The sequence below is a fragment of the Lagopus leucura genome, unplaced genomic scaffold (genome assembly GCF_019238085.1).
Source record: "Lagopus leucura isolate 7727_CA_CO unplaced genomic scaffold, USGS_WTPT01 Super-Scaffold_100009, whole genome shotgun sequence".
NCBI classification, from domain to species: Eukaryota; Metazoa; Chordata; class Aves; order Galliformes; family Phasianidae; genus Lagopus; species Lagopus leucura.
Window position 1 is genome coordinate 247,478 of NW_024962266.1, and position 24,652 is coordinate 272,129.

At 41.3% G+C, this 24,652-nt stretch overlaps 1 protein-coding gene across 1 annotated transcript in view; it reads left to right on the top strand.

Annotated features, from left to right (window-relative positions):
* Positions 1-24,652, top strand: part of HMCN1 (hemicentin 1) — a 185,812-nt gene that overhangs the window by 14,958 nt on the left and 146,202 nt on the right. Inside the window, exons 2-4 of the mRNA XM_042873540.1 lie at positions 18,486-18,556; positions 22,076-22,234; positions 22,739-22,861. Coding sequence (XP_042729474.1) covers positions 18,486-18,556; positions 22,076-22,234; positions 22,739-22,861 — 353 coding nt within the window. The remainder of the gene's footprint in view (positions 1-18,485; positions 18,557-22,075; positions 22,235-22,738; positions 22,862-24,652) is intronic.

Below are 24,652 nucleotides of genomic sequence, written 5' to 3' on the forward strand. Positions count from 1 at the left end.
TTTATTTTATTTTATTTTATTTTATTTTATTTTATTTTATTTTATTTTATTTTATTTTATTTTATTTTATTTTATTTTATTTTATTTTTTGTCGTCTTCCCCTTCTCAGTTTTACATAAATTGAATTGAAGCACAAGGATGAATTCATGCGCCTTATTTCTGAGTCATAGTCCTCTGCACTAAGCACAGGTGCACACGTCTCTTGTTTGTAGCTGACATGGTAACTCTTTCCTACTTGCTCAGCCTCCTGCATCTTTTAATCTTCTTTACTCTGCCTCCAGCCCATCCTTTTCTCAGAACTTCCTCTGACTTTTCTCGCTGGGAGCATTTGTCCCTTCTCAGCACTCCCTCCTTTATCTCAAGGCTGCCTGCCTGCCCAGCAAATATCTTGCATCTATGGCCGGATTGTGGCAATGAAATGCACAACAGCTAAAGGTGACAAGCTTGTGCTCCACAAGAAGTCCTGCAGAAACCATGGGTTTTAGGGTTTTTCAGGAGGTGATGGAGAAACCTTTCCCTCACTTCCAGCATGTCTGGTAAATGGTGCTTCCTTTGGACTGAACACAGAAGGTGCAGTGTTATTCTTATGTTAGCTGTACAAGTGGAAATTGCTGCTGCAGTGTTCTGCTGTGTCTCTTTGAGCTTCTGGCCCTTTCTAAGCATCAGTGTGAGTGCTACTCAGTAACTCTGGGTTCATCCCAGCGTGGTCCAGGTTAGCAGGGACTGCTTAGGCTGTCCAGCTTAGCTAGAGTGTACATGAGCTGCTTAGCTGCAGAGTGGAGAAAGTGGTGACTTGTGCTGGAAGGACAAGTGTTGAACCCTTTACTATAGGAAAGACATTGAGGCTCTGTAGTGTTTTCAGAGAAGGACAATGAATCTGGTGAGGGATCTGGACCATAAGTCTTATGAGGAGCGGCTGAGGGAGTCTGGAGAAGAGGCTCAGTGGGAGACCTTATTGCTCTCCTACTCCTGAAATGTGATTGTGGTGAGGTGGGCATGGGCCTGTTCTCCCCCATAACTAGCAATAGGACTTCAAGCTGTGCCAGGAGAGTTTCAGGTTGGACAATTAGGAAGAATTTCTTCTCTGAAAGAGAAGTCGGGCACTTGAATTGGCTGCCCAGTGAGGTGGTGGAGTCATGGTCCCTGGAGGTGCTCAAGAAATGTTTAGATGTTATACTAATGGACATGGTTTAGTGCAGAAATATTGGTGGTAGGCGGATGGTTAGACTGGATGATCTTGGAGGTCTTTTCCAAAGCTGGTGATTCTATGACTGTTTTGGAGAGCTGCAGCTGCGAGAGAAGGGGTATCCCCTGCTCTGGTGAGCTGAATTGAACTGTAATGATTGAGTTGCACAGTTGTGTATAAGTCTAAGCAGCATCTATAGATACTGGTAGTGGAAAAATGTGGCTTTTTCATGTATCAATCTGTGTTATAAATATTCCCATTGTTGCTTGTGCTTAGGATGTAAAAAGGGAGGTCACTCCTCTGCTGTAAAACTCAGTCATTTCCCCACCCTAGAAATGGTAACTGAAGGTAACAATAACACATGCTGACTGTATTGCATTTTAAAGAATTAGTCAATTTTATTGTGGAAAGAGGACATTCCCTGGGAAGTGTGTGGTAGCTGCATCAAGCCTTGACATGGAATAATACAAGTCCAGAAGGCTGCATCTCTCATATGAGGGACTGGGAGGTAGAGCTGCTCAGATTTCACTTCCATTTCTGCCTTTGAACCACCGTGGGTCCGTAAGCAAATCTTGTGAGATCATTTCAAACTCCAGAAATTTTGGCTATGTATAATTGTGATGTCTTAAGCCCATCTCACCTTTTGAATTGTAGCTGCATAGCTTTAAAGCAGATTCTTAGTTACTGGCAATGAAATGTCCCATTGCCTAGACATCAAAGTGTAAAAACTGGCTCTTATATTCTGCTTAATTGAACAGGATTTTATCTCAGTTAAAGTAGTCTAAATCCGGAGTAGTTCCATTACAGTAAATGCTATTAGTTTGGATTTACACTGATTTAACTAAGATCGGAGTCTGGCTTTGGTTTTCTTGATAAATATTACACATTTCTCAAATTGCCTTTCTAATCTCTTCTCAGTCCTTGCTGGCTCCTCTTTCTTTCCCGAATGCCAAGTGTAACAGTGTAGGTGAAATGTTTAAGAAGAATATTTAAGCAGGGTCTGCTTTATATTAGCTCAGCTGGTTTTTGTTTATTTGTTTAGCGCTGTTTGAAGTTTCATTGTACTTGAGTAGGATCAGAATTCCTCCTGCTTTTCCTACTTGATTTAATTTCTTCAATTAGAAATGTGGTGTCTTAAATTATAGGCTGCTCTTGAGCGCTATCATTGAGTAAAAATTGTATGCCTTCCTGACATTTCAAAGGAATTCTTAACTCTGAAGTTCAGAAAAAGGTTGTGCCTTGAGGCATGTCTATTAATCAGCAACATAATGGCTTTGGAAGAACTTAGGAAATGCTAGATGTGACTTCAGAGAGCAAGCTGAATTAATTTTTCTGGTCTTGTTTATATTTCTTGAGATTACATTTGCTTTGTAGCTGTGTACTCCAAACTTCATGACAGCATTTTAACTGTGAGAGACATCTGGAATTACACCGAGGTTATTCTGTTAGTTCAATTGGATTTATGGTTAAGGTGAGGCATTGGGGTGATTTTCTCAGTGCTTAGGTAGTTTATCTGGTCTGCTGGGGTCTTAGGCCATGTAATCATACCCAAAATGAATATACAACACTTTAGTCATCTCTTTACAGTTGGATTTCTACTGTTTTGATGTATTTATTTTCATCTGACGACAAACAGTCCCCTCAAAAATATCCTGCTCTTACTGCAGTGGTGAAGGAAGAGTGGGTCAGAGATACACTGCCTCTTGCCCAGTGTAGAAGCCATGGGCATGAATGAGCAAGGCCTGTGATTAAACAAAACACGTAAAAATGTTTTTGTATATATTCTGTTGATTTTTAACAATTTTCACATATAATTAAGTGCTTTTCTGAACAGGTCCCCAAGGATTTGCCTCAGGGTGCAAAGGGAAATTTTGGCAGCACTAGTGATCAAACCTGAAAGATACAATTCTAATTGTTTGAGTGCTATTTCATACTGCAGAAACCTGAATGAGAGCTTTCTAGAAAGACATGCATGTTGATTCTGTCTGGACCTCTCCCCTAAATGCTGTGTAGCCACAGTCTTCACTGTGAGCATACTGGTGGGTGGCTCGTGGAGGTCTTGCAGGTCTTGCAGGCAGGCCATGATGTGGGGATAGCACCTGCAGCTTTCTTCCTTGTTGGCAGTGCTCAGAGGAGGGTTAAGCCTGGTAGCATGTGTAAGGATTCCATATTTTCTGTTGTGGTGCTGAATCTTCTGGATGCAAGATCTGAGGTATGTTGAGAAGCTTGAGGCGGCACAGTTCATCAGAAATGTGTGCTTTCTGCTTAGCACTGATGGCACTGTGGGTTTGACATCGGCCCTGGCTTCTTGGGCTATCTGGTGTAAGCCTTGTGCCTGGAATGACAAATTGAGAGGATGTTCAATTGCAGAAGGGCATTCAGTAGAGTGCTTTTTTCCAGCCTTTGCCTGTTTACGCTGTTTGAAAGTTTCTGTTGATGAGATTCCTTTCCTAGAACTGTACTTCCTTGCTAAATGGCTAGGTTGTGCCAACATAGCGTAACCAGATGAGCAAAGATCTGTGGGAGAGTGTTGGAAAGGTGTTTGTGGGCAAGTGTATGAGCAGAGGTAGAGGGCAGGTGGAGACTTAGCACTGAGGCACTGGGTGTCTGAATTCCTCAGTCTTACAGCCTCTAAAGGACATCAGGCATGGGGCTGGTTCTAGAGAGTATGCCAGAGACTCCGTGGCAGGGCACCAAGCAGGCAGCTCCAGGGCAGAGCCAGGAGCCGGCCCTTGGGAGCAAGGACAGTCAAGGGTAGCTTCAACGAGCTTTGGGATGAGTTTTATTTTCTGGTAGCAATGGAATCTTACCAAGCTCTCATGATTTAAAAAAATTTAAAAAATTTTAAAAATTGTTCCATGTGCTTTGCAAAACTGCTCTGCAAAACTGCTCTGCTTTGCCCTGAAGTACCTCAGAAGGACACAGCTGCCAGCTCTGACATGACGCTGTGATGACAGGCTCGGGGCTGGATGTGGGCATGGTGTCATCTCTACCAGCCACTGCTCTTTAATAAACATCTTGCACCTAGGTGTGTTGCATTAGTCTGGGAAAAGAATCTGAGAGACAAGAAGCCTGTGGAAATAGTAAAAATAAATACTGAAACTAGTGATGATGAGTGGTGTTCCTTAGGGGCCTGGATGGGGACAAGCAATATTTAAAATGTCCATCAGTGACATGGGCAGCGGGATCAAGTGCACCCTCAGCAAGTTGATGGGTGACATAAAGCTGTGTGGATTGGCTGACATGCTGGAGAGAAGGTAAGTTGTATCCTGGACTGCACCAAAAGTAGTGTGACCAGCAGGTCACGGAAGTGACCATTCCTTTCTGTTCTGCTCTTGTGATTCCCCACCTGCAGTGCTGTTTTCAGCTCTGTGGCCCCCAGCACAAGAAGGGGGCTGGAAGGGTTCTCCCCTATGAAGACAGGCTGAGGAAGCTGAGCTCATTCAGCCTGGTCAAAAGTAGTCTCTAGGGAGACCTCATTGGAGCCAGCTTTCCAATGCTTAAAGGGGCCTTCAGGAAAGCTGGGGAGGGACTCTGTCAGGGAGTGTAACGTCAAGACAAAGGATAAAGGCTTTAGACTACTATAATAGAGGGGAGATTTTGATTAGATGTTAGAAGGAAATTCTGTACTCAGAGGGCAGTGAGACACTGGCACAAGCTGTCCAGAGATGCTGCTGAGGTGCTCAAGGCCAAGCTGGCTATGGCCCTGGGCAGCCTGATCTGGTGGTGGCAACCAGCCCACATCAGAGGGTTGTGACTTGGGGGGGCTTAAATGTCCATTCCAACTCAAACTATTCTGGGTTGCTTGAATATTTGGTCACTCAAGCTGATGTAGTAACCTGTGAGACCTTTTGTTTCCTCAACGGTGAGTGCTAGAAATCCCAGCCTCTGCTAAAAGCACATTGTGATATTCACTCTCAGGCTGTGCCTGGCTGCCAGCTGCAGCCACTGGAAGTCAACACTCATCTTCCACTTGTACTGGCTAGGGCACAGGAGTGGTTCCCATATCGAATTTCCTAGTGTGAGTTGTCAGGGGGGATCTCACAGTACCTGAATGTTCAGAGTGCAGCTTTTTCAGTGGTTGCATTGTACCTGGAAGACACTGAGCTTGTGATTGTCCTGTGTAAGGACCTCAGTTGGGTTGAAGCATTGATTCTGGAGCTTGAAGGTAAATCCAAAGTCTTGCAGAAGAAAGCCTTGTGCTTTGTATTAGTTAAACAAGCCAAGTGGTTTATTACAAATGATAATCATAGAAAATGCTTCCATTAAAAAAAAAAACAAACACAAAACTCTAAGAATAATCTTGGTAATGATTTTGTGTATATCACTTTGCTTCCATGACAGAGTTCTATGTTTTTCCATTAGGGTGCTCAGCATTTCCCAGTCATAGAATTTGGACAAGGCTGGACAGAAGATGAAACTGGAAAATGCAAGGATTGAGGCAGATGAGAAGTCTAAGCTAATACTGTGCTTTAGCTGATGTTAGCAGTCTAAACATAAATACTGAAATTATTTAGAACAAATTCTAAAAGATGAGCAAACAGAGGACAGTGTTTCTATGTGAAGTATTTATGTTTTACTGATTGAAGTATTCCTTGTGCATAGTGGAAAAAGCCTATTTTGCTTAGGGCAGGAAAGTTAACATTCTCATGTCTTCCTCCTCCCTTAGGAGTATGCTTGCATTGCTAAAGTGATAAAACTCAGCGGAGTTTTATAATCCACAGATAACATTTAATTGTATAAAAAATTGTATAAAAAATGTTTCCTTCTCTACCCCAGCTTCCTAAAAACAATATTGATCACTCAAACCTGCATCAAGAACATGTTCTCATGATTTTTCCTTTTTCTTCTTCTGAGAAGAAAAAGGGACATGCCAGTGTTGGATATACTATGTCAGTGACAGGCACCAAGCCTGTGCAGTGGGACAGTGGGAATCTGCATGGAGCACAAACCTGACCTTGCCATCATGGCTGGTTGTGGCCAGCTTTGCTGAACTGCATGGTGTAGATGAACATGAGCAAGTCGGATGGGTTAGCAGATGCCCTGCTAAGCTTCATGAATTTGGCTGTAATGAGTCACCTGAAGTTACTGCTTGCTTAGAAGAGTTGTCAAAATAGGAAGCGTGAGCGACTAGTGAAAATGAAACAATTGTCACTTTGTGGACTCATGGTGGCGTGTAGGTGGAGCAGCTTGCCAGGAGGTGGGGCCAGGCCCTGTAATCCAGCTGTATCTGTGTTATTTTTTGTAAGCTAATTCATGAACTCAAAATGGAGCTGGGCACTGCTTGCACATGGTTGAACATGCTGTGTGTGGCACCTCCAGAAAGGGCAGCATGGGCTCCTGCACAATCTGATCAGTGGGGAAAACTGCCTGCTTAGTAGTGGAATTCCTAAAACAAGCTTAACCCATGTGATTTTCAAAATCCTCATGCTTGCATCTTCTTTGTGGAGAGACCAGCAGTGTTTTTTGGCTTCGTAGAGCAGTGTCATTTACTTGAAAAGCTGCTCATGGCCAAGAGATTTTAGGTAGAGCCTGAGGGATTAGAAAGAAAGTAATTGGGATGTAGAATGGGAACTCCAGAGTGGGGGCAGCTACCACCCGGGTTACTTGCAAGACAGTTTGCACTGCTAATGTGGGTGATGAAATCCCAGAACTGCTGTATTTCACAGCTGGAGAAGCAAATGGAAATTGCTTTCTGGACAAATGGCTATTCCAGGTTTGGTTCTCTTCTAGTCTTACTAGATTTTTTAAAACTATGTTGTTACATGGTAGTGTCTTACTGTCAGAGGTCTCATTTCTGTACACTAAATGACTGTCAGCTGAAATGGTAATTGAATTTGATGTAGAAGACTGCTCAGATACCATGGAGTATACATAATGTCAGTAAACTTGCGGATGTTCTTTCCAACATGACCAGCAAACGTGTCTGGCTTGCAGCCAAACCATTGGCAGCATGTTTGGGATTGGAGACTTCTGCGCCACAACGCTATTTAACAGACATTCTCAGGCTGTTGTGGGGACAAGTTCCACTTCTTTAATTTTTTTCCCAGATAAAAAGGATGAAATCAAAGGCAGTACTGTGGAGCTAGGCAAAGGCCATTTTGCTGCTTATATGACTGACATGGCTGTGAAGTGGCTCCCAGCAGGTGCCAGGATGTGGATGGCTGCCTCTGAGCAGGCTCCATCTCTGCCACCAGGCTTTTGCGCGCCACAAGTTCAGTGTGAGCTTTGGAAGGGATCGGAGGCTGTATCACAAGGCATGTTCACTGATTTGTACTGCGGGAAGGAAGTAGATATGGCTCCATTGTCACCACCAAGCTGTGCAGGCATCTGTGAAGAAACAGAATCACAGAATCACAGAATCGTAGGGGTTGGAAGGGACCTCCAGAGATCATCTAGTCCAACCCCCTGCCAAAGCAGGTTCCCTACAAGAGGTCGCACAAGTAGGCGTCCAGGCGGGTCTTGAATATCTGCAGAGACTCCACAACCTCCCTGCGCAGCCTGTTCCAGTGCTCCGTCACCTCACCTAAAGAAGTTCTTGTGCACATTTGTGCAGAACTTCCTATGCTGCAGTTTCTGTCCGTTTCTCCTTGTCCTGTCTCCACACACTGCTGGAAACAGTCTGGCCTTGCCGCTCTGCCCCCCACCTTAGATATTTATAGACCTGGGTCAGGTCCCCTCTCAGTCTTCTTTTCTCAAGGCTAAACAGACCCAGTTCACTCAGCCTTTCTTCATAGGGAGATGCTTCAGGCCCTTCACCATCTTTGTGGCCTTCTGCTGGACTCTTTCCCAGAGTTCGCTGTATTTTTTGTGCTGGGGAACCCAGAACTGGACACAATACTCCAGATGAGGCCTTACCAGGGCAGAGTAGAGGGGGGGGATCACCTCCCTCGATCTGCTGGCCACACTCTTTCTAATGCACCCCAGAATGACATTGGCCTTTTTGGCCATAGGGGCACACTGCTGGCTTATGGCCAACCTGTCATCCATTGGGACACCCAGGTCCCTCTTGGCAGAGCTTCTCTCCAGCAGGTCATCCCCCAACCTGTACTGGTGCATGCAATTATTCCTCCCTAGATGCAAAACTCCACACTTGCTTTTGTTAAACCTCATCTGGTTTCCTATTGCCCAGCTAACATGTTGAACTCCTCAGCCTGACCATGCAAATCCCTTCTCTGGGGTTATGGTGGCTGTTCAAGCCTCTCAGGCTCTGCTCCACCTAATTCTAGGATAAGTGGATTCCTTCCTGATTGATTTCTGCTGCTTGAAATTGTTGGTGCCTTTTAGAAAATCACAAAGTTGCACATAATACAGGCGAAAGCTAAGGGACAGGAGAGAGCTGCTTCCATCTGATTTGACAACTGCTAAAATGAACAGTGCTCTGGTAAAGATTTTAAGAGGTTTAGCTGGCCTTCAAACACTTGCTAAACCCTTCTTTTCAATTCTTTTCAATCCAAACCACATATTTTCAAAAATAGATTTAAAATAGTCCAGTAACCTTTTTTTTCCTTTTTTTTTTTTTTTTTTTTTTTCACATGGGTTGGCTCTGTCAGATGAGCAGTTTTGCAGTCATGCTTTCTGCAGTTTTTTCCCATTGCTTTCTTGTGCAAAACAGCCTCACTGGGGATAGTGAGTGTCTGAAGGAGAAAATAAGATATCTACATAGTCTTTCCTCTCGATAGTATATGTTTAAAAGTATAAAAAGATTGACTTTAATGTGGTACACCAACAACTGACATATACTGAAAATCTTCAAGTAGATGCTTTCACTTAAGAGAACTTCTGCTTTATTCCCAGCTATATCCCAGCACTGTGCTATGATTAGAAAAATGCTAGCAAATGAGTGCTGTCAGAAGAAATAAGCAGTGTGTGCAGGCAATGGTATTTGCCATAACATTTGACGTTCTGCCAGCTACAGATGGGTTAGCTTTGTGAAGTGGAGGTTTATTTAGAATGAGAATTTGAATTTACAGTTATAATGACTAAAAGGAAGCAGTTTGGGTATCTAATAGTCTTACATTGATTATCCTTTAGCAATTCATTTTGTAGCATGAGATTCATTGAGCCTAGGCTGATTCTAACTGAAATCAATAAAAACTTTGTAATTGACTTAAAAAGAATGCAGATACATTTGTTGTAGTAAAAAAAAAGAAATTTTGGTAAAAGTAAACTTACACGCAGAATAAAAGATGTGTTCTAAATGTGACACTAGTTTTTTCTGAGGTGCAGATCTCAGAGTACTTTCTTTTGGTTGTGTTTAGAAATCTCCATTCTCAAAAGATGGCAATTGGATTCATCATGAAACATTCCATTATACTGAAATGCTGGTGTTCATGCATGTGTACATGCACACAGATGTATGCTCATGCAGGACATTGCCTTGTAAAGCCTCACTGTCATTCTCCTGGAATTTTCTGAGGGAAGGCTTTTGCTCTGTGATCTTTTGAGGAACAAGTTCCTTGGTATGAAAATTGAGGAAAACTTAGTTGAGTTTTAATTATATAGGGGTAGCTAGGTCTGTGGTTACAGTCCTATCTTTTCTCTCTCGTTAGGGCTAATTGGTTCATTGTGTTTGTTGACAGTTGCCAGAATGTAAGGAGGCAAAACTTATTGAAATAGATTTGCAAGGATTGTGGCCGGCATCCAAATGTATTTTAGGTCACTCTTGTGCAGTTCTGCCTTGTCTGAGGTTGTTTAATTCTTGTCAGAGACACTCCTATGGACCAGATTAAATCTGGCACCATATTACATATATTTTTTGCTTTTGTTTTTTAACCATGTGAAAACACTATAAAAAACATAAGCCTGTTAAAGTACAGTGTAGTACTAGTATGGTAACATGCTCTGGGAAGCCCTTGTTTCTGGGATCTCCAGCATCTTAAAGCACCAACTGGTTAGTTCTGAGATCTCCATAACACGCATAGGATGACTCTTGCAAGAAAAAATGGGCTTTCAGTTTATTAATAACTGGCCATAATTACACATGTTCAGTACTGTTCCCAGCTTGCCCTGTCACTGTGTGCCATGCAGCATGGAGTATTTGCCATTGCTGAGGGGCAGCACTGTGCTGTGCCGCTCTCTGGATGCTCAACTGCTGTTGTTGACTCGCTCATGCTGTCTATTTTCATGTGGACATGAGTGCTGAGTGCATGAATTCTTCTGTACACTTCATGGGAGCCATGTGACTATAGCTTCAGTGTTGCTTTTTCAGTTTTCACTGTCTCATGATAAAAGGTAGACAGTTTTCTTCCAAGTCTCTTTGCAGGAAGCAGCCGGTGAATATACACTTTCAATCAGACCTTGTAATTGAGTTGAAACTGCAGAAGAAAAAAAGAAACTGTGACTACTGGCCAGTCAGCCTGTGGACCCCTGCTACTTGAGATACAATCAGGGGATGTGGTGGGAAGCAGCAGAGGAAGCGTCCTGATGCAGACTTGCAGCAGCCAGCAGTGCCCTGGCTGGTGCTTGCAGCTGCTCAGGACAAAGCTTCCTGAGATGTTGCAGCAAGGAAATTAATTGTGTAATATGATGCCAAGTGTAAATCTAGAATTAAAAATTGAGTTTTAATGACTGCTTGATTTTTACTTCAATGCGTTCATGTTATTAATCACAAAATAGCACTATAAAATGTGTAATTATGTTCATTCCTGCCTTACTCTTCAGTGTAAGCTATTTATCTAGTGCTGTAGCAAATGCTGATAGAGTCTTGCCAAAAATGCACAGACCAAGAGATGAGACAGAAATAGACCTGGACTGTACTGGAGTTCAGTCTGCAGAAAGAATTTAAAGAGCATTATGAACAATGTTTTACTCGATTCAGATTGTTAACAAGGGGAAATAAACAAAGCCAGAGAATAATCTGACAACCTTTTCAGATGTTCTCTGGGAACTGTGCGTGGGCCAGTGTCAGTAAGTGCTGCCTCTCCCATGCCAAACTGTGAGGCAGCAGTGGTTGCAGCTCTTGTCAGTTGCTTGGCCTTCGCTGTAGGCTGAAGGAAGCAAGTCCTTGCAGAGCTTGAATGCTGTATAGAATCAATAAATGCTGCTTTTTTTTTTTCTTCTTGTTATGAGAAAAGAGAAGAAATATCACAAACTAATGTACTCTTGGAAATATGAGACTTAGAAGACCCAGACATAAAGCCTTCATACACAGAAGAGATGCTTGAGAAGAGCATGGGCAGCCGTTCTCTGTGGACTTAGTTCCCTGGGATGGCTCAGGACCTGAGTGCAGAGGACCACCGGGCTCGATAATCTCCATGGCTTTTCGCGTCCTCTGGCTTCTCTCAGGGACTGCTGGCTGAGTTGTCAGCTGTCGATGCAATCTGTAATTTAGGCAGTCATCCATTGAGAGTTTGCTAGGGATGGCCAAAGGCACTTGAGAAGTGCTGGCTGCAGGCCTCTGGTGAGAGCAGACCTCCAGAGCTGCTCAAGCAACTGGGGAGCAGATGGCGGGGCTCTATATGCCCTTTTGTCCTCAGGAAGGGAAAACTTGCCTCATGGTTTTTTACAGTTTGGGCACGTGAGAGCCTCTGCCATTGTTTTGAATTTTAACCATATAATGTAACGAGTTCTAGTCTGTTTTCCTGGTTTTTTTTTTTTTGGTCTGTGTCTGTGTGCTAGCAACAGACAAACTTTTGCTTACACTAGAGGGAATTTACAAGTAGATTATTTCCTTGGAGCAAAAGTCATCCTGGAGACCTACTTCAGGCTTTCTTTATTTTCAGCATGAGGGAATAGGTTTTTCATTGGTAGTTCCACTGCGAGTGCGATCTAGTGCCACCCATGCTAGGAGCCTGAGGAACTGCAGGACTGTTCTGAGTAGAGCATTGGTAACAAACCAAATTAATTTTAACAGTCTCATGAAGATGAGGCTATTCTGCATATCCTGTTCTATTACTGTAATTCTTAGGAAAGTAAACAGTATTCTTATTGTTACTATGCTAGGCAAATTAGCAAATTAGCCTAATTTTTCCGTGCAATGGCATTTGGTTAAAAAAACCCAAAACTTCTGAAAAACTACACTGAAGGCCTATAAACTGAATTTAGTGCTGATTGTGTTAGACAGAAGATAATATTAAATTTTAACCAATGGAGTTCTTCAAACTAGCTTTCTTTTTCCAAGAAACAAGAGCATATATAGTGTCTTTTTTTTAACCATCAATAATTTCCTCTAAAATAAAACAACGCAAAAGAAGCACAACAACAACAAAAAGCCACCCCAGAACCATCAGGAGCAAAACACCCACAAAGCTCTTAGATGTTGTAAGAATGGGAAATGCTAATGCACATGTGCCGTTTAGGGCACATTTTTTAGCAAAACCTCTCCTGCACCTTTGGTCTCTAGATTTCATTCATACTTTGGCTGCTGCATCAAGATTGATGGTGAAGAGTGAGGTGTGCAAGGGTGAATACTGTCTTCATTGGTGAAGATGAAGCTGCAATAATGCTTCACAGTGTCAGACTGCTTGGCAGTGACTCACAGTATGCATGGACTGTTTGCCTGGCTTTTGTTTGATTATCCAAGAGAAGCATAAAAGCTGCATGTGCAAACAGTCTTCTTCCAGTCAGTAGTCTTTTGAAGTTGAAGTTGCATGTTAAAGTTAATAGTGATAAGTCAGGAGGCTGAAAAACTAATTTAAAAAAAAGAAAAGGAAGGGGAGGAAGGGTGGCTGCACTAAGGTTGCTCATCTAATGTGAGGTTGCTGGATTGGTTTGGATTCTTTTTTGCCTGGTAAAGAATCTGGCAAAAGTTGTTCACTGCAATTCTTGGACATTTCAAACATGAATATGATTACACCCAGGTTAGAGTCTGAAAGCTAAAAGAAATGGAGCCATAGGGGTCATAATTGGAAAGAAACCTGAAGGAACCAAGCTTTTTTAGTTCTCTCGAGGGTGTTAGCTTAACTTACATTTTCAGTCAGATGCTTGGATCTACCACAGAAATTCATAGCTGGTTAAAACTGAAGGAGCATTTAAATTAAAGTAACATTTAAATCTTCTAAGTCAGCTGTTTGAGAGTGAAGAATGTTCACTATGATTTGAGGGATTGCAATTAGAAGTATTTCTTTTCTTAGTTGCCTTCTTGACCTGTCACTGCAGTGTTGGGTGGCAGAAGATGCACCACAGTGTCTAGGTGGGATAGATGATCTTCAGAGGTCTCTTCTAACCCCTATAAATCTGTGATTTTGTGACCTCTGGTGGAAGCTTGTGAGCGGACTGCAGCTGTGTAAAGTCCTGACATGTAGCACCGAATTTGCTCTTCAGAAATTAAGGATTTCTGCTTATGTGCCCCTAGGACAACCAGCTGGCTGGGGGCTTATTAAGAGTAACTTTATCATTATTTTTGTTATCCTTGGCAAGCAGTGACTCATAAAGGCTTTCAGAATTATAGGCGGAGCATTAAAATTGATTGGATACAGAAAGGGAAGTTTGACGGAACAAGTCATATTCTTTCATCAGATAAAACTCAATGCACACCACTGCTGGAAAATAGCTTTTAAGGAATAATTGCACTTCAGTTTTTTTTTGAGCATTAGTTCTGTTTAGGCATCACAGATGTCCTAGCTGATCATTCCCAATCCTGTGTCATCTTTAAAACTAGTGGGACAAACGTTTGAGATTCTGTACAGGAAACAAGACTGGGAGATGGATCTGATACAAAAATAATGGTGTGTGGGAGGTGGATATATGTGTGCGTATATGAAATGTATATTAGCCTACCGATCTAAAAACTGTCAAAATTGATGTAACTAAGAAGTGTCACTTGGATGGAGAAACAGGATGGGAAGTAATGAAGTTCTGCCTTACCCATGAGATGAATGAATGTTAACTACACCCTGTGTGTGATCTCCATCCCCATTTTTTCATATTCTGTTCTTTACACACTGCATGCTGTTGTCAAATCTTACCCTGGAGCTTTTGCATGAATGACTGTAAGGCACAGACTAGGAGAGTAGACCTAGAGTGAATTCAGCAGTGCTGAATATCTGAGTTACGTGTCAGCTATTTATAATGAGTTCAGTACTTCAGACTGCTCTTCGACCCGTACAGTTCTAGGCTACAAAGGGTTACACTCCCACATCAGTACAAAGATGATAGATTTTACAATCTGTATGACTGACATTATACCAGCAAACGAGTTACAATGGGGGTAACATCAAATTGTGTAGCTAAACAAGAGCTAGTAAATGGCAATTGTAATTGCATTGGGTATTAAAGATCAGGGTGTTTTTGCTGTTGTGCTCCCCCACTCCAATTCATAGGGTACTAAATCTGAAGTTTATTCCTTTTTTGGAAAGCGTCCAAAGGTGTATGGTTCTGTCTTTGCTTGGTTTTGGTGTTTGTTTAGTCATTTTTAATTCTGGATATTTGAGAGACACGTTCTTGCTCTGAATTAGACGAAGGGTTTCTTTTTTTGACTGAAAGAACTCCACATGATTTGGCGTATCTGCTGAAATTCCTTCTGCTACTAGGTATCAGCATTGTTGTTTTCCTTCCAGAACAAACAAATTCAGTGTTCTGAATTGATAGAAGTAGGTAAATGGCTCCTGTATTCCTCTGCTAGATTGTTCTAATACATTCATTTAAAACAGATATTTAGTACAGATGTTTTACATGATCAAGATCAAGATAAGATGCCAAATTTGCAAACAGCCTTTGCAATAATTATGAATATGTGTCACGCTAGGTAGTTTTTGGCTTTCCCAATGTGCTTGCTATTCATAGAATGGCCTGGGTTGAAAAGGACCTCAATGATCATCCAGTTCCAACCCCCTGCTATGTGCAGGGTCACCAACTAGCAGACCAGGCTGCCCAGAGCCACATCCAGCCTGGCCTTGAATGCCTCCAGGAATGGGGCATCCACAACCTCCTTAGGCAACCTGCTCTAGAGTGTCTGTGTGAAAAACTTCCTCCTATCTACTTCCTCCTAATATCCAACCTAAACCTCCCCTGCCTCAGTTTAAAACCACTCCCCCTTGTCCTATTACTATCAACCCATGTAAGCAGTCATTCTCCCTTCTTTTTATGTACTCCCTTCAAATACTGGAAGGCCCCAATGAGGTCTCCTTGGAGCCTTCTCTTCTCCAAGCTAAACAAGCCCAGTTCCCTGAGCCTTTCTTCATAGGAGAGGTACTCCAGCCCTCTCATCATCTTAGTGGCTGTCCTCTGGACCTGTTCCAAGAGGTATGTATCTTCCTTGTGTGTATGGGAACTGCTGAGTCACGGCCTGAACCTCTGATTAATCACCTGAAGGCAATTCACCTGTGCTGCCAGAAGCACAGGCCTCCTAGACCTATTTAAGAGCTGGCTACCAGAAGGGAAGGATCTCTTCTGGAGATCACCTCTCTTGGTGTCTTCTGGTGAGCTCAGCCAAAGGGTAAGCTCTTCCACTTATTGTCTTTTTGTGATCGTTGTTTACTTTGCCTAATTCTCTTGATTATATTGTGATTATAGCATCTTGATATCTATTGATTATACAACTATATTGTGATTATAACATCTTGATTATACACTTGTGCTTGACTCCACATGGGGCATCACGTGTGCTGAGTAGAGGGGGACAATCACCTCCGACTTCCTGCTGGCCACCCCTTTTTTAATGCAGCCCACAATATAGTTGGCCTTCTGGGCTGTGAGCACACACTGTTGGCTCATGTCTGGATTCTCAAACATCAGGATGATGCACAGAACAAAAATGTGCTTTCACACAAACACTAGAAGCTGTTCTGAATGCCACTACATGAATCTTTTTATATCTGTAGCAGTTATGAGCAAGTTAACATAAAATACTATGTTTCTTTCACGTCTTAATTTAACTCCACAAAGATTTTCCGTATTTCTGGGAATATATTTGTACCATGGGGGATGATTGCTTTTAAACCCCTTAACTTCCTTCAACAACTCTGTCTGTGTGCTTGTCCTGTATGGCTAGCATCTTTCGGGTGCTAGGAGAATTCTCTACTGTGGTCTGTCATTTTTTTCACACCAATGTAGTTCAGCAGTCATTGTCTCAGTCTTGTTGCATCTGTTCATTCATTCTTCAGAGCTGCATCAGGACTGACAGTTGTAACTTGATTTGAACATTATAGTTGCCAGAAATTTTGTTGTGTTGCTCATTTCACTTTCTCTAAGAGTTTTCATGGTGCTAAATGAGAGGACTTGCATTCTTTTTTAAAGTCCTTTCTGGAGATGGTTCATGGCTGGCATGTGAAATGAAAGCACTTGTAGCTGTCTTCTCACTCTTGCCTGTTCTGAGTGCTTTAAAGCCTGTCTTCACCTGTGCTGAGGAGACAGTCTCTGATGGTATATGCTTAGAGTATAGCATAGTGAGGAAAAAACTTGAAGGCTGTTTGAGCCCTTCTGGCAAGCATGCAGGTCACACAGGCTCAATGGCAGCATGATTGTGGATGAGAAACAGTTGATGCTGGGCTTTTGGTTCAAGCTACAGGCGTTTGGATGGTGAGAACCATTAACATTACAGTTCATACCTTGAGTGGTACCCCTCTATAGGGTATGAGTGAAGAGTACTGAATGGCCTTTCTCTAGCTGTGTAATCAGACTATGTGGCCAGGAGAGGTGACAGAAGCCCAGAGTTGTGTGGTGCTGCCTTTCCAGATGCCTTCTACAGATAGTAAACAGCTTGTATGGTGTCAGACTAGCTGTTGTTTTGCCCAAAACACTAGCGGTCTGCTTGAAGTCAGGGGTATTCCTGGCATCCATCAGAGGAGAGCTGGCTCTGAGAGGATTGGCAGCTCTCTTGTGCTGGGACTTACTTGGTGTCGCTGCTGTTCTTCCCTTAGAGAATCTCAGCTTCGCTGAAGAGGTGGAACCCTTCCTGGGACCTTGTTTGCCCACAGCTGCAGAGCTGGTTGGAGCAACTGTCCCACTGCTGGGCTCTCTGTTCTGGCAGCTCTCCATGACACCACTTGTTCTGGCTTCCATTTGCAGCCTTGTGCTTCTGAGACCTGAGCTGTGGCTGAATGCCATTCCCAGGCTGTGCTGGTTGCTGAGCTCACAGCAGAGCGCAGCCAGCACCTGGGTGTGATCCCATGGCCTACAGGCAGGGTCTGCACTTGGCATCTGCACCCCGCTGCCTGGGGAGAAAGGCACAGCTCACCCATCTGTGCTGGATGGGCTGTTTTAGCTTGGCTGAAGTAGTGTTACTTTTCATATCTATATATTATGGGGAAAAAAAGCCTTTCCAAAGGATTTGCTGCCCTAGAATTGAAAAATGTAATCCTTGTATTGACGGAGTAGTAGAGCTTGTGGTTTTACTATAGGTATAAAACTCATTCTATTCTATGCCTTAGAACAATGGCTGGCAGGATAGATTTTAAGCAGAACACTTTGGAGATAGCTTTGTTACAGGCATATGCTGTAAGGAACACCCAAAGGATGTTACCAGGCTGAGAAGGGGAATGGCAGAGTGAACACTGTGGGGAAGTCCTTACAATGATGCGTCCGGTGACAGTGAGGCATTTCTACTTGGACAGTAAATAACATTCACAAGAATCAAAATCAAATCAAAATCCTACAAGAAACCGTCAGGATACTTTCATACTCTAGGAAAGCTTTTTTGTCATCTTTTTGGTGACTTTTAAGCAAATTAAAAGCCTACCTTTAGCAAGGGCATTCACAGTTACAACCCCCAAGCAAACCCATGTGTGATTATAGTAGATTTAGTGATGGGTGTTGCTTATTTGTGTATGCTTGGCTCAGCACTTTAATCCAGGTCAATGAATGCCCTGTCCTTGTGCCAGTAGCAGCAGCTGAGTGTGTGCCAAGGACGGGTAAAGAATGAAGCGCATGAGTGCCAAGTTAGATTGAGATAAACTGTCAAGAAATAGCAGCCTCAGGTAAAGCAGCTAGTATCACATTTGATACTTCTTCACATTTTCCAGAAACAGTTGTGTAGGTAAATTTCATTATTTTCTGGTGCAGCCACTTTTGGGGATTTTTTGTTCCCTTCTAATTAATGAGAGCAGTGTAGTGATGGATATAAGTAAATGTGTGTGAAAGAAACAACACAGAACATGCATGTCCCTATAAATGCTTATGACACTCAGAAGCTGGTAATGCTGGAATGACATTGGAGTCACTATGTTTGAAACTATAGATCTCAGTGCTGAATATTCTATTCAGTCCTCCTTTCTGTTTTTAATACTGCTGGTTTTTTTTCTTTTCAGATTTTTATCAATCTGAAAAATCATGATCTCTTCAGCTGAAATTCTCCTGATTGCTTTGTGTCTTCCTCATACTACATGTTTTCCTTTTTTTTTTTTTTTTTTTTTCATCCCAGAAATTGGTCCAGTGACAATAACCACAGATCCCAAGAAATTTCAGTTTGAACTCCGGGAGCTTTATGTTCAGGTGAGTGACTTGTTCATCCTCTATAGTTCTAGCAATACGCCTTATTTCCTCCTTATGATCATTCGTCTCTTGTTAGTGCTTCTGCTGTAATGCTTCATGTAGATATAGGTGCAAAAACTATCATCTTCTTGTTCTCTGCATATCTGAATTCATGATTATGGTTAATTACTTTGTCTTAGTTTACATCATTGTATGGATACTTTGCTTATGATCAATAACACAAGAAAGACTAGTTAGTTAATGATAATACTTATTTTGAATCCTATTAGTTTTGCCACTTGTTCACAGATACTTTTATGAGCTGTTTTATTATTTCCTGTAAGTTATTTCTGTAGTTCTAATTAACTAATTAATGTACAAAAGGACTCTTTTAAGACCTGTCAGGTGTGACATAGACACTTCCTTCATTGTCCTGTGTTAACAAGCACCTAATGATTCAAAGGTAGCAGGCTGACTCAGGTAACCTGGTATAAGGAGATAAGTGATGGATTTTGAACCACCATAATATGTCTCCTATGATTCTTTCTGTGAGAATGAGTTGCAAATGATATCTGGATCAGGTGCTGGAACAAAAGAGAAGTATTGGAGTGGAGTTAGCTTTACTGAAAATCCCATTCTTCAGTCAAGCACTGTCTGGGGTAATACTGCTGGACAAGCTTCTGGCTTTAAGGACAGTGTTTTAGAAATAGGCAAATGGTATAAACGGTTTAAGGCTGTTTAGAAGCCAATGGTGCTAGTTAGGGTAGAATTAATAGTTTAAAAATTGCAAGAAAGGTTGAAATTCTGAGAAAACAATAGTAAATTTTCAAGGAGGGAGAAAATGCTAGCCATTGTGCTTTTTCTGTCTCTTTTATAGGGAGATTAAAAATTGGTCCCATCTTTAGCTACTGGAAAATAATTTTAACTGTTTTGAAAAAGGATATGAAGCTTTCAGGAAATTAAAACTCTTAATTTGCTAACAAGTTGTTTAAAGGCCACTATCTGACTTAAGAATTTTTCTCTAATAGTCAGTGACTGCAATTTCATAATTATTCTCAAGGTGTGTTCGTTCAGCTGAATTAAAAATGATTTACTATAATGGATTAAGTTGGTGAAGGGCCAAAATAAAGAAATTAAAGTGGTTAGATAAGGACTGATAGGATATCTTGCAGCAGTTCTTTCAGAGAATGCGAACACTTCTGTAATATTCATTATGGATAATTCACCTAGAAGGGCAGTGACTGAATATTATGAAAGTAGTGAAAGTCTTGAGATAAATCGTTCTCAGTTAAAGTTGTAGAACAAATATTCTCATTAATGAACAAAACTAAAATTAAGACGAAGTTAAATTACTTAAAGGAGTCTTAAGTATCTTAGATAGAAATAGGCTGTCTAGAATACTCCAAAACTTCTTCTTAAGCACCAGGACAAATGCAGATCTTTGCAACAAAAATATTCTGAGTACAGAACAGTTGGAATGTTTGGACAGCATTTGACAGAGTCTTTCGGTTAGTATTGACAACAGTTTAAGACTAGTCTGTGTGCATCTCTCTAGAGAAACTAAGTCCTGTTCTTTTTATATTCAAACTAGTCAAGAAAATATTCCTTTTCCTCAACTAGAGGTGGGAATAGAGATATTATATTTAGAAGGTGGTTGCAGAAATAAGCTATTATCTTGACTTTGCCAGGTTTTTCCCAGGTTTAACTGGGAAATTCTTTTGCTGAAGATAACATTTGCTTTGCAGAAGTTAAAAAATCTTAGAACCATAGAATCACCAGGGTTGGAAAAGACCTCCAAGATCATCCAGTCCAACCATCTGCATACCACCAATATTTCCACACTAAACCATGTCCTTTAGTACAACATCTAAACATTTCTTGAGCACTCCAGGGACTGTGACTCCACCACCTCACTGGGCAGCCCGTTCAAGTGCCTGACTTCTCTTTCAGAGAAGAAATTCTTCCTAGTGTCCAACCTGAACCTGGCACAACTTGAGGCCGTTCCTCCTATTGCTAGAAGAGGCTGGCCTCCAACTTGCCACAACCTCCTTTCAGGCAGTTGTAGAGCAGTAAGGTCTCTCTGAGCCTCCTAGTCTCCAAACTAAACAGCCTCTGTTCCCTCAGCTGTTCCTCATAAGGCCTGTGCTCCAGACACCCACCAGTTTCTTTGCCCTTCTCTGGACGTGCTACAGGGCCTCAATGTCTTTCTTGTAGTGAGGGGTCCAAAACTGAACACAGCACTCTGGGTGCAGCCTCACCAGTGCTGAGTACAGAATCATTTAGTGTATATTGTTTTGTCCCTTAGGATTGTACAGACGTTGCTAGGATGAAGTTCAGACATGACAAAAATTTTGGAAAACTATCTTTTGAGTTTCATGCACTCCAGAGTCTACTACTTGTTTTTTCCATTAAAGTAAGACTACTTACAGAAGTAGGCAAGTAACTCTCTTTTACATAGATTAGAAGTTTAAGATACTCTTGTTATGAAATTGGGTCAAAGTTGAAGAGAGTTGAAAAGTTGTTACTGATTTAAAATATTTGGTTGGGGTCAACTGAAGTTCTGGAGGATTGAGGAACTGTGGGAGGCAGGGCCTTTTTTTCCCTGATGTTTATCCTCAAAACAGTTTCTGATTGCCCTGAAGTACTAAAAATTAGATGCAACAATTGCATTATTTTTTTTCTTCTTCCTTCCCTGCCTGTGGAGTATGTGTGAAGGTATGCTGATTAGCAGGCATGTTGATTAAATATAAAAGTTACTTCTTTTAATAGTAATCTTGAAAATGCAGAGATCCGTTGCTGTTCACAGGGCTGGGTTTTACAGTTTGTGTTCAGCTGTTTGGAAAATTCTGTCTTAAATATGTGAAATTGATTTTTATGTAAATGAAAAAGAATAATTCTGTCAGTTTCTGTAATGTTAAATAAAGTCATTCTTGGAAGCCCTAAATGAATGGTCTGAAAAATTGGCAGCTGTGCAGCTGTCTGTGTGTCAGCATGGGTGACTGGGAAGCACATCACCTGTGTCCTCTGAGCTCCTCACACTGCCTGCCCCACTGTGGGAAGTTCAGGGCAAGTCCTTGCCATCCTGGCAGCCAAATACCCTCCTGGAGAGCAGTCCTGCATGGCTGAGGTTACTTCCCTCTGTGGCTGTGACGTCTTGTGACTGCTGTGTGCTGCTGGAGCCATTGCATTGTCAGACAGGAAAGGAACGTGTGAGTAAAGAAATGGGGCTGGTGCAGGAGCTGGAACTGACTGACACATCTCTCCCAGGAGAGACAAGAGTGACCATGACACTGGCCATTTTCAGGTCCAAGAGCAATTTTCTCCTCTGACTTCACTTTCCCTGAGTAATTTTTCTAGATGTTGCTCAAGTGTGAGTTTGTGACACTTCACAGAAAACATACAGGTGAGGGGTAGAGGAGTGAATAAAAGAATAGAAGATGAAACGTTCAAAAGAGACACTTTCTCAAGAGAAAATACTTTAATTGGTACGTTCTTTTCCTTTGAAAGTTTGTGTTTTTTCCTTCTTCTATTTGAAAACAGGGTGGTGGAGACTGTCCAGAGATGAGCATTGGAGCAATTAAGATTGCTCTAGAAATCTCTCTTCCTGGTTCTTTCATCTATGTATTTACTGATGCACGATCCAAAGACTATAGACTTACCCATGAAGTACTTCAGCTCATTCAACAGAAGCAGTCACAGGTACATGAGAGATTTACATCCTAAGTTGATTTACATCTTTAATGCCATGTTTTCTCTGTACTGAAGGGTGAAATTCCACTATGTGAGGATCAGTGAAATCCATTTCTACAGTAAAAATAATGTCATTCTAGGAACTTTATTTTTTTTAAGTAGAGATGTTTGATTAATAAAAACTTGAAGGAACATTTATTTTTAATGCTGTGGATTAAATAGTCCAAATGAAGCTTGTGTATATGCTTGGTCAGTGTGTCAGTTACGTGGATGTTCTTATGTTGTTTTGAGACAGGTTTTCTGAGATGTCCAATTGCTTATAAATGAGTATCACTTATAAAGTGATTCTTGTTTGTTCCTTACTTCATTGCAAAGTAATAAGAGCCCATGCCAAGAGATGCACTTCTGCTATCAGGCCTTTGTGCTAGCTTTAAAATGTTTTCAAGTGAAAGTTTGCACTGCGTCCCAAATGACTTGGATGTTTTTTTGTTTGTTTTTTTCTTTTTAATACAGGTAGTATTTGTGCTAACTGGAGACTGTGATGACAGGGATCATATTGGTTACAAAGTCTATGAAGAAATTGCCTCAACAAGCTCTGGTCAAGTTTTTCACTTAGACAAAAAGCAAGTTAATGAGGTAAATTTTCCAAATTCTGCAGTATAGAACAGGGTAGAGGTTCAGATCTTTAAATGATCCCATTGTGGTCTAGAGTAGTTAAGGGGAAATTCTAGATGTTCTCTTTTTGATACCTGAGCTTTGTTCAGTATTTCTCTCTTTTTGCTTCTGCAATATCAGGGTTCACTCTGTGACTTCTGTCTATGTTGGGGAAGTGTAAACTGTCATATCTAAACAGACCTTCACCAGGTTCCCCTCTGCATGTGTTGGAAGGCTTCCAGGAAGAGAGGCTTTAATACAGGGAGCTGGTTTGTGTCATGTGAGTAGTCAGCCCAGAGGCTTTCCCATTCTGTGTGAGAATGCAATATCAGCTTCAAATGAATACTTTGTTAGCAAATAAAGGATTGCTAGAAAGCCAGGATGTAAAAGTTCTTCACATAAGGCTCAGTTGTGAATGGATAAACTAGTAAGCTTCTAGTGCTCACACTTAACCATAATCATGTTTTAATCAACATTATTTTTTGGATAATCTTGACAGTTCTGCTGACAAATGATAATTTTGAGTCATGGTGAAATGCTTCCCTGTAATTGCTGACCCACAGTGTTGAATGGATGTTTTCTTTGATAATTACAGTGATTCTTAGAATTGAAATTACAATAATCCATGAGAAAATAATTTGGAGAGAGACAAAAACATATTTTATTTAGGGAGGTAGAATTTTTTTCTACATTGTAAACAGCATTTGCAATAACTGGATGAGGTCTTAAAAAAAAAAAAAAGATTCCCTTCATTTGTTTAAAAAAAAAAAAAAAAAAAAATTTGACAGTGACAAACATTGGAGATGAATTGCAGTTTTCTGCTGTTGTTGCTTAGGAAGACTGAAGTTCTTATTGGGAACGTAATAAGGTACAGGCAATGATGTGGAAGCGATCAAAAGGAGGACCTTCTCCAATGATTAATCCTTCCAAAATTAGGGGAAAAGTTTAAGGAAAAGAAATTGGCTGTAGGGACAGTACAGTTTCTGAGCTGCATTTTGCAATTTTTGTGTAAGGAGGATAAAACTTCTCTCAGAAGACTCCCTAAAATCCCTTTGTACAGAATGGGACTTCTCATCTTGAGCTGTGCATAAGAGGTTGATATCAGTGAGTGATGATATCAGTAGGTGATATTCTTGCAGGGTTTTTGTTTCCTGGGGTGGGTACAAGGATGGAAGATTGTACTGCACTATATAATTGCATCTTCTTTCAGTGCTCATAGTGATCCCTTTGTTAAAACTTTACAATGCTTCCAAAACTTCTCCACCATAACTGCTGAACAAATTGCATTACATTATTTAAAGTAAAATATATACTAAAAAAGTCCCTGTGATAAGGGATGGGGAAAATGAGCTTACCAAAAGTCTGACATCCCAGATAAAGCCTTAGCTGCAGATTTTGCATCAGCAATATTACTTTTCAAGGAACATATTCCTCAGTTTGCAGATGCAAAGGAGCAGGAAATATAAGCTATCTGCATCAGCTGTTTATAGCACATCTCTTGCCTCAGGCAAGATTCAACAGACACTGAACTTGCTGTCCTTTTTATCTGAGGAGTCAGTGATGTGTGAAAAATGAAGTTCATAAATGTAAAATGTAGTCACTGTTTTGGGCATGGAAACAGCTAATGCTAAACTGTAGATTAGGAAGAGCTACAAATCACTGACTGAATGCCCTGCCAAGCCAGTGTCATGTTTTGTTAGACAAAATCATTTTTGGATCATTCTACTCCCCCTAAAAAAAAAAAAAAAAAAAAAAAAAAAAAAAAAAAAAAAA